The 13,134-nt window shown below is 43.1% G+C and overlaps 1 protein-coding gene across 1 annotated transcript; it reads right to left on the bottom strand.

The window, feature by feature from the left end:
- Positions 1–5,352: 5,352 nt before the first annotated feature.
- Positions 5,353–7,902, bottom strand: CYTL1 (cytokine like 1). The gene is made up of 4 exons (XM_030449941.1): positions 7,702–7,902; positions 7,572–7,618; positions 6,101–6,229; positions 5,353–5,983 (listed from the first exon to the last, which is right to left on the bottom strand). The coding sequence occupies exons 1-4, from the start codon at positions 7,841–7,843 to the stop codon at positions 5,900–5,902; spliced, it is 402 nt and encodes a 133-aa protein (XP_030305801.1). The 5' UTR covers positions 7,844–7,902; the 3' UTR covers positions 5,353–5,899.
- Positions 7,903–13,134: the final 5,232 nt, after the last annotated feature.

The following is a 13,134-nucleotide window of genomic DNA, read 5'->3' as shown; positions in this document are numbered from 1 at the left end:
TATGGAACAGACTTGTGTATTTTTTTGCTTCTTGGAGCAAAGGAAATCAAGGAAAAGGTTTTTTTATCAGCTTGTGTTCCATGCTTTCTGTCTGTCAAGAAGGAATCAGTAACAGCCAAGCGCTTACTGGACCTCAGAGAGAAGAAAAATAGTTTAAATTCTGCAACTCCAGAAAAATCTTCCTCTGTATTAAACAGGGGAAAAAGCAAACAAGCAACAGTTGTGATCTCCAAATAACATCTTTTTCCTTCATCTTTAGAAGTGCTTCTGTCTGACCACGGTTTACTAAAAATTGTTTTCTTGCTTCATTTTCTCTCTCAGTGGGAACAACACCTTTCTGACTCATTTACTGAGTGCTCGTCTTGTGGGAAAGTTGGATGGAAACTGGGCAGGGGTCTGTTCCCTGGATTATTTCAGGGCTTGTGTTTTTAGTTCAATAGTAATAATATTCTATTATTAACAATTTGGAAAGCATGGCTCTTCTCCCAGGAGAAAACTGAACTGCTAGGCTCAAAACTCAATCTTTTATTTATTTGTTCAGTGTTAGGAGCATTTCCAGGTACTGATACACACCTGGCTATACTTGGAAATGGTTACAACAATTCTGATTTTGACCTGGGGTAGATGCCACTCTTCCAAAAATGTTTTGGGTATGATCTAGGAAATAGTATGGACCAGTGACCATTGCCAAAGGAGATAGTGTTGGATCACTTGGTAGGGTCCATATAAATTAAAAATATAAATGTGATTCCTCATTAAAAAAAATCTATTAAGCTGGCACTGACTCCAGTAGACTTTATATCTACCTGCAGGATGGGGGAATAACAGAGCATCTCTCAATTGCTTTTTGGCTAAAACTGGGATACCCTGGCAGGCTAAAAGTAAAATCTTAAGTAACAGAGGGTTCCTGAGCACAGCGAGCCTAAAAGAAAAGCACAATGCCAAAAAGTTGCACAAATAAAGCTGGTGGAGTTCTCCGTTTTCACTTGTCTTGCCATGCATTCCAAAAATAAGATCTTAATGTGGAAAAAAAGTCCCAAGTGGAGCAGTTAAATGTTTGTAAGGTAACTTTATTTACAGGACTTTAGCACTGTAGCAAATTGTTGGAAAATCTCTGTCAGCATCCCATAACTACACCCACAGATGCCACATACCTGGGGAGGGGTACAGTGGGCAAATGGGCATTCCCAAATCTGCTCCTTGGATAAACTCTATAAAATCTACAACCTAAAAGTTCAGTTTCCCCCCTAATGCTCCTCTTCTGCATTTTCTTGGGTCACAAAATAACTGTGTGAGGAGTTAAGTGACATGGGTGACGACTTAAGTAAAGCCCATGTGGCTGATAGTGGAGAAAAAGAGGTGGGAAAGGAGATGGATCTAATAAAATCCATAACATAACTTTCTGATAAAGTTGGAAATGGAAAGCTTTGATTAATTTTGTAGATACAGTGACCAAGACCTCACTTTCTGGCTGTCTTGGGATTCTATATGATAACGTGAGGGAGAGCCCAGCAGTCCTAAGGTTGCTCTTTGGTGAGGATTCTTGCAGGAAAAGAGAAATCTGTCTTCTGTTTTCAAAAGGAAAGCTGGTCCTAGGATTATCTGCTCCTTCCAGCAAACCTCCTTCAGCAGAGGTGAAGAGGAGGCCCCCAGGTGAGCTCAGAGCAACCTCCCAATATCTGAAGGGGCTACAAGAAAGCTGGGGGAGGGCTTTGGATATGGGGGTGGAGTGAGAGGACAAGGGGAAATGGTTTGAAACCTGAAGAAGGGAGATTTAGGTTGGACAGTAGGAAGAAATTCTTTAATTTGAGGGTGTTGAGCCCCTGGCCCAAAGAAGCTGTGGCTGCCCCATCCCTGGCAGTGTCCAAATCCATGTTGGATGAGGCTTGGAGCAACCTGGGCTGGTGGGAGGTGTCCCTGCCCATGCAGGGGGTTGGGACTGGATGAGCTTTAAGATCCCATTCATAGAATTCTCTGAGCAGGCAAGACAAGAGAACAGATGCCTTTTTTTTTTTTTTCCTGCAGTTCTTCCCTCATGATCACCCAAAGTGAGCACAGTTTAATGATGTACTTTTTGTAATACCCTGCCTGAAGCAGGGCAGGGTGCCAGCTGACAAATGACAACAAATACATTTGTCTTAATCCTTCCACAGCTTCCCTCTTGGCTGGGGCCCTAATGAGCATGGGCTGCTGGGTTGCAGGGATAAATGCTCAGCTGCATGAAGGGCTCTGCTGCTCCTTCTATACCTGGTATGATGGTAAATGAAGAAGTTGATAAACTTGCTGTCTTACTGAAAAAGATAAGTGAGTGATTTCTTGGCAAATTACAAGGGATTAGGTTTCTTTATCAAAGGTTTTTTCTCCCTTCCTGACTGTGACAAGCTGGAAAAAGATGCTGTGTATAAAGAGAGTTCATCTAATCAGAGATCTCATTATGACAGGCTGAGTGACAGCAGGTTACTGTGAATTGAAGGAAGGTGGCTTCAGGTGCTCCCCACTTTCCATTAAAAACGACACACGAGGTGTGCAGAGAGTCACAGTATAAACCACAGGGAATGTGCTTGGGGGAAAAGCACATCAGTGACCAGGCAAATGTGATTCTGGGGAGAAAATAGACAGCATCTGCAAATGGAGAGCAGGTTTTTAAAGTCAGTTTGAGTGTGCATGGTCCTCAGAGCATCAAGTTGCATTCCTCAGCTCCTGAAGGACAGAACTGAGCTGCTGGGAAGCATCCCTGCAAAGAGTGGATTGTAGGATGTGTCCTTGTCAGTGGCAAAAAAAGATGAAGTTAGCAGCTAAAGGAATACAAAGAAAATAATGATTTATATTCTATTTGCATTTCCAAAGACTTCTTGGAAGAAATTTTGTCCTAAAGAAATGAGGCTGCATGGAATCAGCCTGAAGCAGGAGAAATGTGTTTGGAAGGTGGCTGAAAGAATGGGAAGAATAGGGAAAACATCTGGAGTTAGGGCCACAGGTTCCATCAAAGTGGGCTTGAAAAGGCTTCTTTACTTCAATAAAGCAGGAAAAATAGGAATTATGAGAAGATCCACAAGAAAAGTACCCTATTACAGAAAGCTTGTGTCTAATTTTTAAGCACTGGAAGAGGCTCCTCAGGGAGGTGTTTGAGTCTCCATCCCTGAATGTCATGCTTGGGGACATGGTTTGGTGTTGGGTCATCAGGAATAAGGTAATAGGATTAGGACAAGCCTAAACTTGATGATCTGGAAGGTTTTTTCCAGCCTGGATAATTCTGTGATTCAATGATTGGCACAACATGGAAGATACAGGGGTAGAAGTGCCAGGGTTACCTGCACAGGCTTTACTCAAGGTCCATTTTGAGGGACAGAGCTTTTGGGGGGCTTTTTGAGGGGCTTTTTTTGGGGGAAAGGAGGCTCATTGCTCTGCAGTTTGCCTGCCAAGCCACAGCACAAGCTTTCCATCATGCCTGAGTTTAAAACCTGTGACATCCAGAGGAAAAAACACCTAAAATTTAACAACACTGCCCAGCCCCTACATTATCTCCACAAATGCCATGGCCTGCGGTGACCACACCACATTTTCTTGCAAGGTACCTCCATGGCTGATTTTATACAAAGGGATGAGAAGCTGTGATGTGGTTTTGTTACTATTATAGAAATGTACAATTCTTGATGTTTTCCCAGCTCTCTGGGCTTCCCTGGGTGGGGGCAGAGCCTCTGGGTAGAAGAAGGGAAAAAATCTCACAGCAAATGGTTCTACTCCACCTGGTTTTCTCCTTGAGAAAGGAGGATTCTACCAGTGTGGTTTCCAGGCTCCTTGCCAGCGTGCTGTATAAATAACCTTATTCCAAGATATGGATGCTGGAGGTGATGCAGAAAAAAATAGGATTGGTGTCTATGGAGTGTGTGGGATCTTGGAGAGAGGTTGGCTGGCTTGGAGAGGAGAATAATCCTAAAAGGCAAATTAAGCAATGATATTTTCAGTGTTTAGTCTTGGAGAAGAGAAGGCTCCAAGGAGACCTTATAGTGACCTTCCAGTGCCTGAAGGGAATACAGGAAAGATGGGGAGGGATTTTTACAAGGGCATGGAACAACAGGGTTGAAGGGGAATGGTTTTAAGATGGAAAAAGGGAGATTTAAGTTGGACATTAGGAAAGAAATTCTTTAATCTGGGGGTGCTGAGCCCCTGTCCCAGGTTGCCCAAGGAAGCTGTGGCTGCCCCATCCCTGGCAGTGTCCAAGTCCAGGTTGGATGGGGCTTGGAGCAACCTGGGCTGGTGGGAGGTGTCCCCATGCAGGGGGGTTGGAATTAAATGTCTTTATAGTCTCTTCTGACCAAAATTATTCTATGATTTCTGATAGCACGAAACTATCTGAGCTTTTGCACTAAAAAGAAGTGCAGCTTTGTGCTAGAGTAAATGATTAAATGTCCCTCCAGGATGCCCACAGAGACACCTGAGGGGATCTCATCCAGAGGATCAGTAGGATTAGCACGAGGACTTAATCTTCAGCAGAGAAACACAAAGTCTGACAGGTACGTTCCTTGAATCTGCACTTAGCTTTGAAACCAAGTGGAAAGAAAATAATTTGTCTACTTTCCATCTCTCTGTATCTCTCCTGGGTTCAGTGTTCCCTACTCTTATTCTCTGGCTCAATAGGACAGTCAAATTTGCTACAGGTAAAATAAGATTGACAGAGTCATTCCAAATGAAAAAACCCCTTCTTCTCCCCCCTCCTGCACAGTTTTTGAATGAATGTTCTGATTTACTTATTTCATAAGTAAAAAAAGTGTTTATTTACTTATTTTCATAAGAGCTGTCAACCACTTTGGTTGATACCTTCAGGTATTCACTGGAAAGAAAGTATAAAAGCCAAACTGTGATTGCCTCATCATTTCATAATTAAAGAAGACAGGGGTTTTATAAAACATTTTTTTGACACCTCTGCCCAAGTCTGTGCTGCAGATAAACAACCAGTGAATACCAGAGAGGAGAGGGGGAAAGAGGGAATTCCAGGGTAATACTTCCAGGAATATGGGAAAGATTCTTTCTGGGCACCCAGGAGCTGCCAGGTATAAAACTCTCCAGTCCTGCAGATGCTGAAGGGACCCATGACTCTGGAACTACTAGCTGGAAATGTTCTTAGTCTCAGGAGCTCAGTTTATGGGCTTTATCTTAAAAAAACAACAATTTGTCCAAACATACAACAGGCTATCAAGTCATGCAGAGACAGCAGAGTTTGCATTGCTATGGAAACAAAGATAGAGATGGCTTCTGCTGGGAAAAACAACTTGCAGGTGACTGTGACAAGTAAGCTGGCAAGAATGACACCTTTGGGATGGAATTTGAAAGACATGCTGGAACACAAGAGTCTTGGATTAGGAGGCTGGTTTTATTTAGTTTTCCACAGAGACAGATTACTTGCACCTCTGTTCTGACATCCAAAGCTCTCAGCACACACGTATGAGCTACTTAGAGAGACATCTGTTACACTTCTCTTAGCAAACACTAAGAAAAACAAACATGGTCCCTTCCAGTCCTATCCAATAAAAGAAAACCTGTTAAATCAGCATGGAATATTGATCAGAGTGTATATTCATGAAAGAGTAAAACAAAACTCTAATGTTTAGAACAAAACATACTTTATAAATTTGGCTACACTGAAATATCATACCTTGCCAAATGAAAAAAAAAAAAGTAAAAAAATGCTCCCTAACCATAGTTTCCCAAGCAGCTCCATAGGTATGCAAGGCATGCAGTTCATTTCCTGCCAAGGAGAAGAGAAATGGGTAGGTCTGAGATAATATTGCTAGTTTGCTTGAAAAAGATCTTGGTTGTTAATGTTGTAGTTGCCTGAATCTCTGTTTGGTGTCTCTTTGTCTCCTTGAATATTTCCCCAAGCTTTAGGGCTGACTCCCTTTTAGCTCTCAAGGATGGAGGGCTCCGTGGGAGGCAGAATAGGACTTTCCAGAGCATTGCAGTCATCTGTGAGGAACACCAGATCCTAAAGAAACAAACAGAAAGGGCCAGAATTTATAAGGAGGAGGAGACAGCAAACTATTGAGAAGCTCAGGCCCCGATCCAGCAGCATCTGCATCCCTTTGGGTGCATCTTCACCTACCCTTCTGCAGTAGGAGATCATGATGGTGTAGAGGCTCCTGGCTTTTTCCTTCAGTTCACTCACTTCAAGGACTCTTTCACATCTGGGATAAGCCACAAACTCCCGGAGCCTTGCCAGCACACAGTAATTCTGCAAAGCATGGAAAAGAAGCACGTGGATCCCTACCCAAACACAGATTTCTCCTTCTCACCCACCACTTGACAGAATTCTTGCTGCCCCAGTGAGAACCTGGAATTCCTGCCTCTCTGGATGTGAAATTTCTGTAACCTTCAGCTAGGAAATTTGACCCTCAATATGTCAGAAAGATGTTTGCTCTAAGTAAGTGCTTGGAAAAGTGCAGAAATTCAGTTTTGGCCACCCAGTTTCTTTCTCACCTGCTTCAGGAGGCAGCAGGACCAAAAGAATCAAATCTATTCCTGCAAATCTTGGGGTTACCTACAGAATAGGTGCACTGTCTGCCTTTTAAGAGAGCCCCTGACTTAGCTGGTGGACTGATTTCAAGGTTTCACAGCCGTGATTCCTCTGCTCTGGACAACAGGCAAGGCTGGGAATGCCAGGCCAAAACTTTTTTCAGAGTAAAATTTAGCCTCAAGCTTTGAGTTATCAAATAAAAGCAGAGCCAATAATTATTTCACCATATCCTTGTGAAGCAAGCAAATAAACATCCCAGCTTTTGCTTTAAAGCAAGGGAAACTGAGGCACTGGACTCATTTTGCTTGGTCTTTGCAATGAAGTGAGGCACTGGCAATGATGGAATTGGGATCTGGAGGGTCCTGACTTGCAAGACTTGGTGGTGTAGTTGCCTCTGCCAGAATGTGTCAAAAACTTTGTGGATTATTTGGCACTTTCTACTCTTTAGTTACACAGCTGAGCAGTGGGAAAAGAAGTAAAATAAGTCCAGTATCCCAGGGCAGGACATTAGGATATAAACTGTGTGTGCAGGAGGCTCTTTTGTCTTTGATTTTGCCTTGATGACTGCTGCTGTCTTTTCTTTCTTAAACTTCTATATCTTCAGACATATATTTTCTTTCTGGATTCAACAAGTGGCTATTTAAAAGCCAGCAAGATATTCCTGTATTCCTTTTAGTTAAATCTGCAGAGCCAGAGCAACTCATGATATAAAACGAAGTAGATTTATTAAGTGAAGAAATTTTATCCTAATTTTCTTCTCCTAAACTATTATTTAAAGTTCTGCTGAATTCCTGAAACAGCTCTGTCATAAGAAATTAACAACCTACAAGTGGTAATCACCTCAAAATACTGATTTCCTCATTTCTGAAGTTCTAAACAAGTAAAATCTCAGAAGGTCCAGAGGGATTTTAATAAGATGAAAGTTAGGTTTTTTTGGTCACCCACCTCTCCACTTAATGAAGCTTTAAAAATTTGTTTTAAAAGCACTTTTAAGAGTTACCCTCTTTGCCCATGACCTGTTTTTATAGCAGAGCAGTAAGAAAGCTGTGGGATAACTTACATGGATGTCCAAGTAGAGCCTGGGCAGCATCAGCACACAGGAAGTCCCTGCAGGAAAGAAGTTGCAAGGTTTGTTCAGAGAGAAAACTTGTGCCAAAAGCAAGCAAAGTAGGAGAGGTTTTTAGGTAGACTCACCACAGCTTTGGAGGTCTGCAACTCCTTAAAGGACTCAGTGATTTCTTTGCTCAGTGCCAACACTCGTGAGTAGCAAGTTGGAGGAGCTGCACTGGTGACCAGGGCAGCCGACAGCAGAGCAAGGAGGCTCAGCAGCATCTCACTGAGTTTGTCTAAAGGAGGAGGAAAGAAACCCAGTTAGTGCTTAGGCAGCTACTGGCAAGCATCAACGAGTGAGTTTGACAAGTCAGCCCCCAATTAAATAGGTTCTTGCATCAAAAAAAAAAAAAAAAAAAGTGCCTGGGGGGTGGTCCGAGCAGCAGCTTGCTGCTGGTTTGAATTTCCTGCCAGCCTATGAGGCACAAGCTGCTCGAAATTTCCTGCTCTGAGCAGGACAGGAGGGAAGGAGAGAAACAAAAACAAATATTACTGGCACTTTTCATTCCAGAAAGAATAGAACCCAGCAAACATCTCCTGTAACAGGGATATGTGTAAGAATGGGGCCTGTGTGTTTCAACAAGGGGTGCAGTGATAGAAGGAAGGGGAAATGGTTTTAAGCTGGAAAAGGGGAGATTTAGGTCAGATATAGGAAGAAATTCTTAATTTGAGGGTGCTGAACCCCTGGCCCAGGTTGCCCAAGGAAGCTGTGGCTGCCCCATCCCTGGCAGTGTCCAAGTCCAGGTTGGATGGGGCTTGGAGCAACTGGGCTGGTGGGAGGTGTCCCCTGCCATGCAGGGGTTGGAATTAGATGATTTTAAGGTCCCTTGCAACCCAAATCATTTGATGATTCCATGAAAAAGCACAGGGTCAGATCCCTGTGTGGTCAGATCCACCCTCCCCAAAGCTGGATGAGCTTTGGCACATTCACCTCTTCCTCCTGTCCAGCTGGAGATGCACAGGCTGCAGATGGGAGGTACCTTTCCAGAAGTGGTGTTGTACATTGGCAGTATCAATCACACTTGTTTAGCATCCTTAGCAGGTCTGAAAGGTTGTTCCTGCTGCAAAGGAAACCTCCCAGGTCCAGTAGAAATTTCCTTTTTCCACCCTGATGCTCATGATTCCTTAATCAAAACAGCAGTGCTTGCTATCACTGCTTGGGGAGTGTGGTTAAACATTCATGGCCTCAAACAGATTGAATGCATCTCTGTCATAAATATATATAACTGCTTTGCTTTCTGAGCTGAATATATGGGGTTCTGTTCTTTTATTAGATGCCAGATGGAGCTGAGAATCCAGATGCTGGCATGCAGGCTGAGCATATGTTGTTCTTCCATGTTAATTTGTCCTGTAAAATGCAGGTAGCCTTGAATGAAGAACTGGTTTATTTCACAAGTTATCTCCCCTCCCAAATAACACAGCAGGTTTCAAATTTCATCTTCTAGCTAGGTATAGCCAAAATAACCAGGGCCTGATTGGCAGTACCAACAGGAATGGTTTCAGTCTGAAGATTGGGAGAAGGGGAAATGACTGAAAAAAGTAATTGCCCCCCTTACCTTAGGCGAGAAAACTCAAAACTCTTGAAAAAAACAGTTTTTTGGAGGGAATAAAAAAAACAAATTCATTCTATATATTGCAGAGGGCTCATGACTAGAATTCCATGGAAACACCCTGGGAGAAAAAACGAGGAGAAGCGAACTTCATATTGTATAAATCTCTTTTGGCTTTCACAAGAACAATTTGGGTATTTAGTACCCCAGTGTGTGTTCCTGAGGGTTAAACTGGTAGGTTCCTTGGATGAGGAAAGGAAAAGGTGGGAGTGGGAGTCATGGCCTGAGAGGAGGAGGATTGTAGGACTCGGCCTTGGTGGATTGAGTCTTGCTGGGTTTTATTATCAGGAAAGGGAGTTTCTTTTTCCCTTTTTTCCCTTTTCCCTTTTTCCCTTTTTCCCTTTTTCCCTTTTTCCCTTTTTCCCTTTTTCCCTTTTTCCCTTTCTCCCTTTCTCCCTTTTTCCCTTTTCCCTTTTTTTTCCCTTTTTTTTCCCTTTTTTTTCCTTTTTTTTCCCTTTTTTTCCCTTTTTTTTCCCTTTTTTTTCCCTTTTTTTCCTTTTTTTTCCCTTTTTTTTCCCTTTTTTTTTCCTTTTTTTTCCTTTTTTCCCCTTTTTTTCCCTTTTTCCCTTTTTCCCTTTTTCCCTTTTTCCCTTTTTCCCTTTTTCCTCTCCCCCTCCCCCTCCTTCTCCCTCTCCCTTCTGCCTTCCCATTTCCTTTCCCCTTTTTTCCTTTTCCTTTTCCTTTCCTTTTTCCTTTTTCCTTTTCCTTTTCCTTTTCCTTTTTCCTTTTTCCTTTTCCTTTTTCCTTTTTCCTTTTTCCTTTTCCTTTTCCTTTTCCTTTTCCTTTCCTTTCCCTTTCCCTTTCCCTTTCCCTTTCCCTTTCCCTTTCCCTTTCCCTTTCCCTTTCCCTTTCCCTTTCCTTTCCTTTTCCTTTTTCCCTTTTCCCTTTTCCCTTTTCCCTTTTCCCTTTTCCCTTTTCCCTTTCTCCTTTCCCTTTTCCTTTCTCCTTTCTCCTTTCTCCTTTCTCCTTTCTCCTTTCTCCTTTCTCCTTTCTCCTTTCCCCTTTCCCCTTTCCCCTTTCCTTTTCCTTTTTTCCTTTTCCCTTTTCCCCCAGAAAGAACTGGAATTTAATTTCCATGCCTAAATCTTCTCCTCCCTGAGCCAGATCACAGGTTTAGGTGACTCTGGTCTGGATGGATATTTCCCAATGTCTCTTTGCTTCTCATCACTTTTGCACACCTCAGCATGAAGACTTCTCTCTTCTCAGTTCTTTCCTTTTTGTAGCTCGTCAGCAAGCTGGGCTCTAAATGCATTCCCTTTGTGGTCCAGATAATAGCAAATAAATTATTTTTCTCTAAGCAGCTCACTGGTGACTTGCAGAGAATTTGCAAGTGACACCAGGCACTGGGATCCCTTCCAGGCACAACTCTGAACGAGCCACATGGTTACCCAAGTCCTCAAAATTCCAGACTATTTTCCTGGCTATTTTCCCCCCAGTTTATTTATGCAAAGCTGCTCATGAGTTGTGGTGCATGCCCTGCTTAGGGCAGGGAAGGTCTTTAACAGGGAGACACAATCTGTTTCTCACAAAGGCTAATAGCATCTTAGGGACAATATTCAAAATAAACATGGAAAAAGTCTTTAGTGCTACAGGAGGGGATGGGGCAAAGATCCAAATGTGTTAAAAATCACAGCTCGTGGGTGTCTCTATGGAGGGGACAATTCCCAGGGTGGCATCAGAAGGTAGGACAGGAGGAACCAAGCATCATTTCTGTGATGATCATCATGACTTGGACATCTCCAGCCCAGGCACAGCTTTGCCATTCTCCTCAAATCAAAGAGCATCCAAGGGCTCTCTGAGTTTTCCATCAACCTTGAAGTTGATGACATCATTACAGCCCCAAGTGCATTTATTTACCTTTTTTATAAGGAATACTCTGTAGCAAAAGGAGAGACATGGGCTGAAAAGAAAATCAGAATCCTATCATGACATAACCGTGTATATATATATATATTTTTTTTTTTAAACTTGAGCTATGTTGTCCTCCTGCTTCCAAGTCACTGAAAACTCAGACAATAATATTTTTCTAAAAGTCAAAGGGCTCACTATGCAGGCAGAAATTCCTCCCATGTTTGAACAGCCTACCAGGGCCCCCACCAACCTTTGACAAAAGCCCTTTCAAGTTGCTGACTTCCAAAAATCCAGTTGTTGAGTGGAAATGTTTATTTTAAAATAATCAGAGGCTGCCATGAGAGACACCTTAGGAAACGAGCTGCTGATTCCACTGAAAAATAGGAACAGGCAAAGAAAAAATGGCATGTTTTAGAGAAAGCCCTCTGTGTTTAGGATGCCCCATGGCCCAGGAGGCTGTTGTGGCAGAGGTGCCACTTCAGAGCTAAGCTGCCCTTTTATTTATTTTTTTTTTATTTATTTTAAAGTGTGGAGAACAATCTCTTTATTGGCATTTAACCTATATGAAACCTACAGTGAGGGCATCATTTCAAAGTGCAGTTAAATATTATGGATCATGCCCTCTATAATTCCCTGAAAGGAGCCCTGCAAGCTTCATCCCAGCATAAAAGTAGTGCTCACAGTGGAAACTTTGGCTTTTCTTTTGGTTAAGATTTTGCCTGGTTACTGTGTTTTCCCTCCCTGTGCAACAGTGCAAGTTATTGATGCTTTTTGGAGACATCAGCACTGGGTTTAAGGGGGGGAGGTTCTCAGGGGTGCTGCTAAAAATGATGGGGACAGCAACAGGATGTGTTTGCTTTTGCAGCTGGGGTAACCCAATGTCTCCTTCTCTCTTTCACCCTAGCAATAAAACTCTTCTTGTGGTCCACTGGGCTTGGCCAAGCTGTGTGCAATGCAGAGTGAGAGGTAAGCAGAAATATTCTTTACTTAGTGGTACAAGCCTCTTTTTTTCTACACCTGCTGCTGTTATTTTGAAAAAAAATGATGTATATATTGAGGAAAGAGATGTTCCTGCTCAAAAATCTGGTCTGAGAGGAAATGGTGACAGAAGCAGCAAAGCCATCTGGCTCAGGAAAAAAAAAAATGTTGTTCTGAAATCTGGAGGTCTTGCCAGCATGAACCTGGCACTGGGCAATATCCCTGTGGGAAAACATATGGAGATGGGGAGTCCTGTGGTTCAGGACAGAGACAGGACAGCCCAGCAGGCCTGGGGAACAAGGACAATATCCTGATGGTGCCTTGGACCAGTGAGCAGATGAGTGATGGAGATGATGTGTGCAGCCAGCCCTGGGGCTGGGACTGGGGGGATGGAGCTCAGCATCACAGCAGTGTCCAGGCTGGCTTGGAGATGTCTGGATGAGTGGCAGGGGCTGTGGTGAAGCTGTGGTCTGGCTTGTCTGTGCCTTGAGGGCTGTCTGTGGGATGGGGACAGTGGCATTTCCAGTGGGAAGGCAGCCATGGACACAGGGAGACAAAAGATGAAGGCAGCTTTAGGTCTGCCAGTGATATTTCTTTTTTTTCATTGACTGCAAGGTTTATTGATTCAAGTAATGCAGGATTTAGGGTCTTAAGCCTTCACTGTCTTGCTAAGAATAATGGAGTTTTCCCTCAAAGTGACTCAGAGATCTCTCTCTGGTGAAATAGCAGCTTCACTCCTTGCATCCTCCCTTCCCTGTGGCATCCAGGTGTCTGTGTTTGGACATCACTCACACCTGGGATTATCTTCAAGTAATACCATGCTTTATTAACACTCTTAATAACCTTGTTCAGGTTTAGCCCAGTGCTGAGCAGTGAAAGCATAAATAAATATTAATAATTTATTCCTGCCCTTGTCTCCCCCCTCCACCCCACGTGCACGTGGAAATGTGGCAGAGAGCTCCAGGTCTTATCATTGCTGGTCAGATTTCCACCCTCCCTAATCACACTTGCCAGGAAAAACTGTGTCAGCCAGCAAAGCATGGATGAGAGGTGATAGAAAGGAATGCATTCACC

This window comes from Calypte anna, chromosome 4A (genome assembly GCF_003957555.1).
Source record: "Calypte anna isolate BGI_N300 chromosome 4A, bCalAnn1_v1.p, whole genome shotgun sequence".
In the NCBI taxonomy this organism is placed as follows: Eukaryota; Metazoa; Chordata; class Aves; order Apodiformes; family Trochilidae; genus Calypte; species Calypte anna.
Note: the sequence above shows the minus strand (reverse complement) of the source record. Positions and strands in the feature narration are given on the sequence as shown.

Excerpts from the sequence above, each read along its gene's own strand:
- CYTL1 (XM_030449941.1), bottom strand. The coding sequence starts at position 7,843 with ATGCTGCTGAGCCTCCTTGCTCTGCTGTCGGCTGCCCTGGTCACCAGT. Across the intron at positions 7,619-7,701 it reads GACCTCCAAAGCTGTGGTGA|GGACTTCCTGTGTGCTGATG; the intron begins GTCTACCTAAAA and ends TCTTTCCTGCAG. Across the intron at positions 5,984-6,100 it reads TGATCTCCTACTGCAGAAGG|GATCTGGTGTTCCTCACAGA; the intron begins GTAGGTGAAGAT and ends TTGTTTCTTTAG.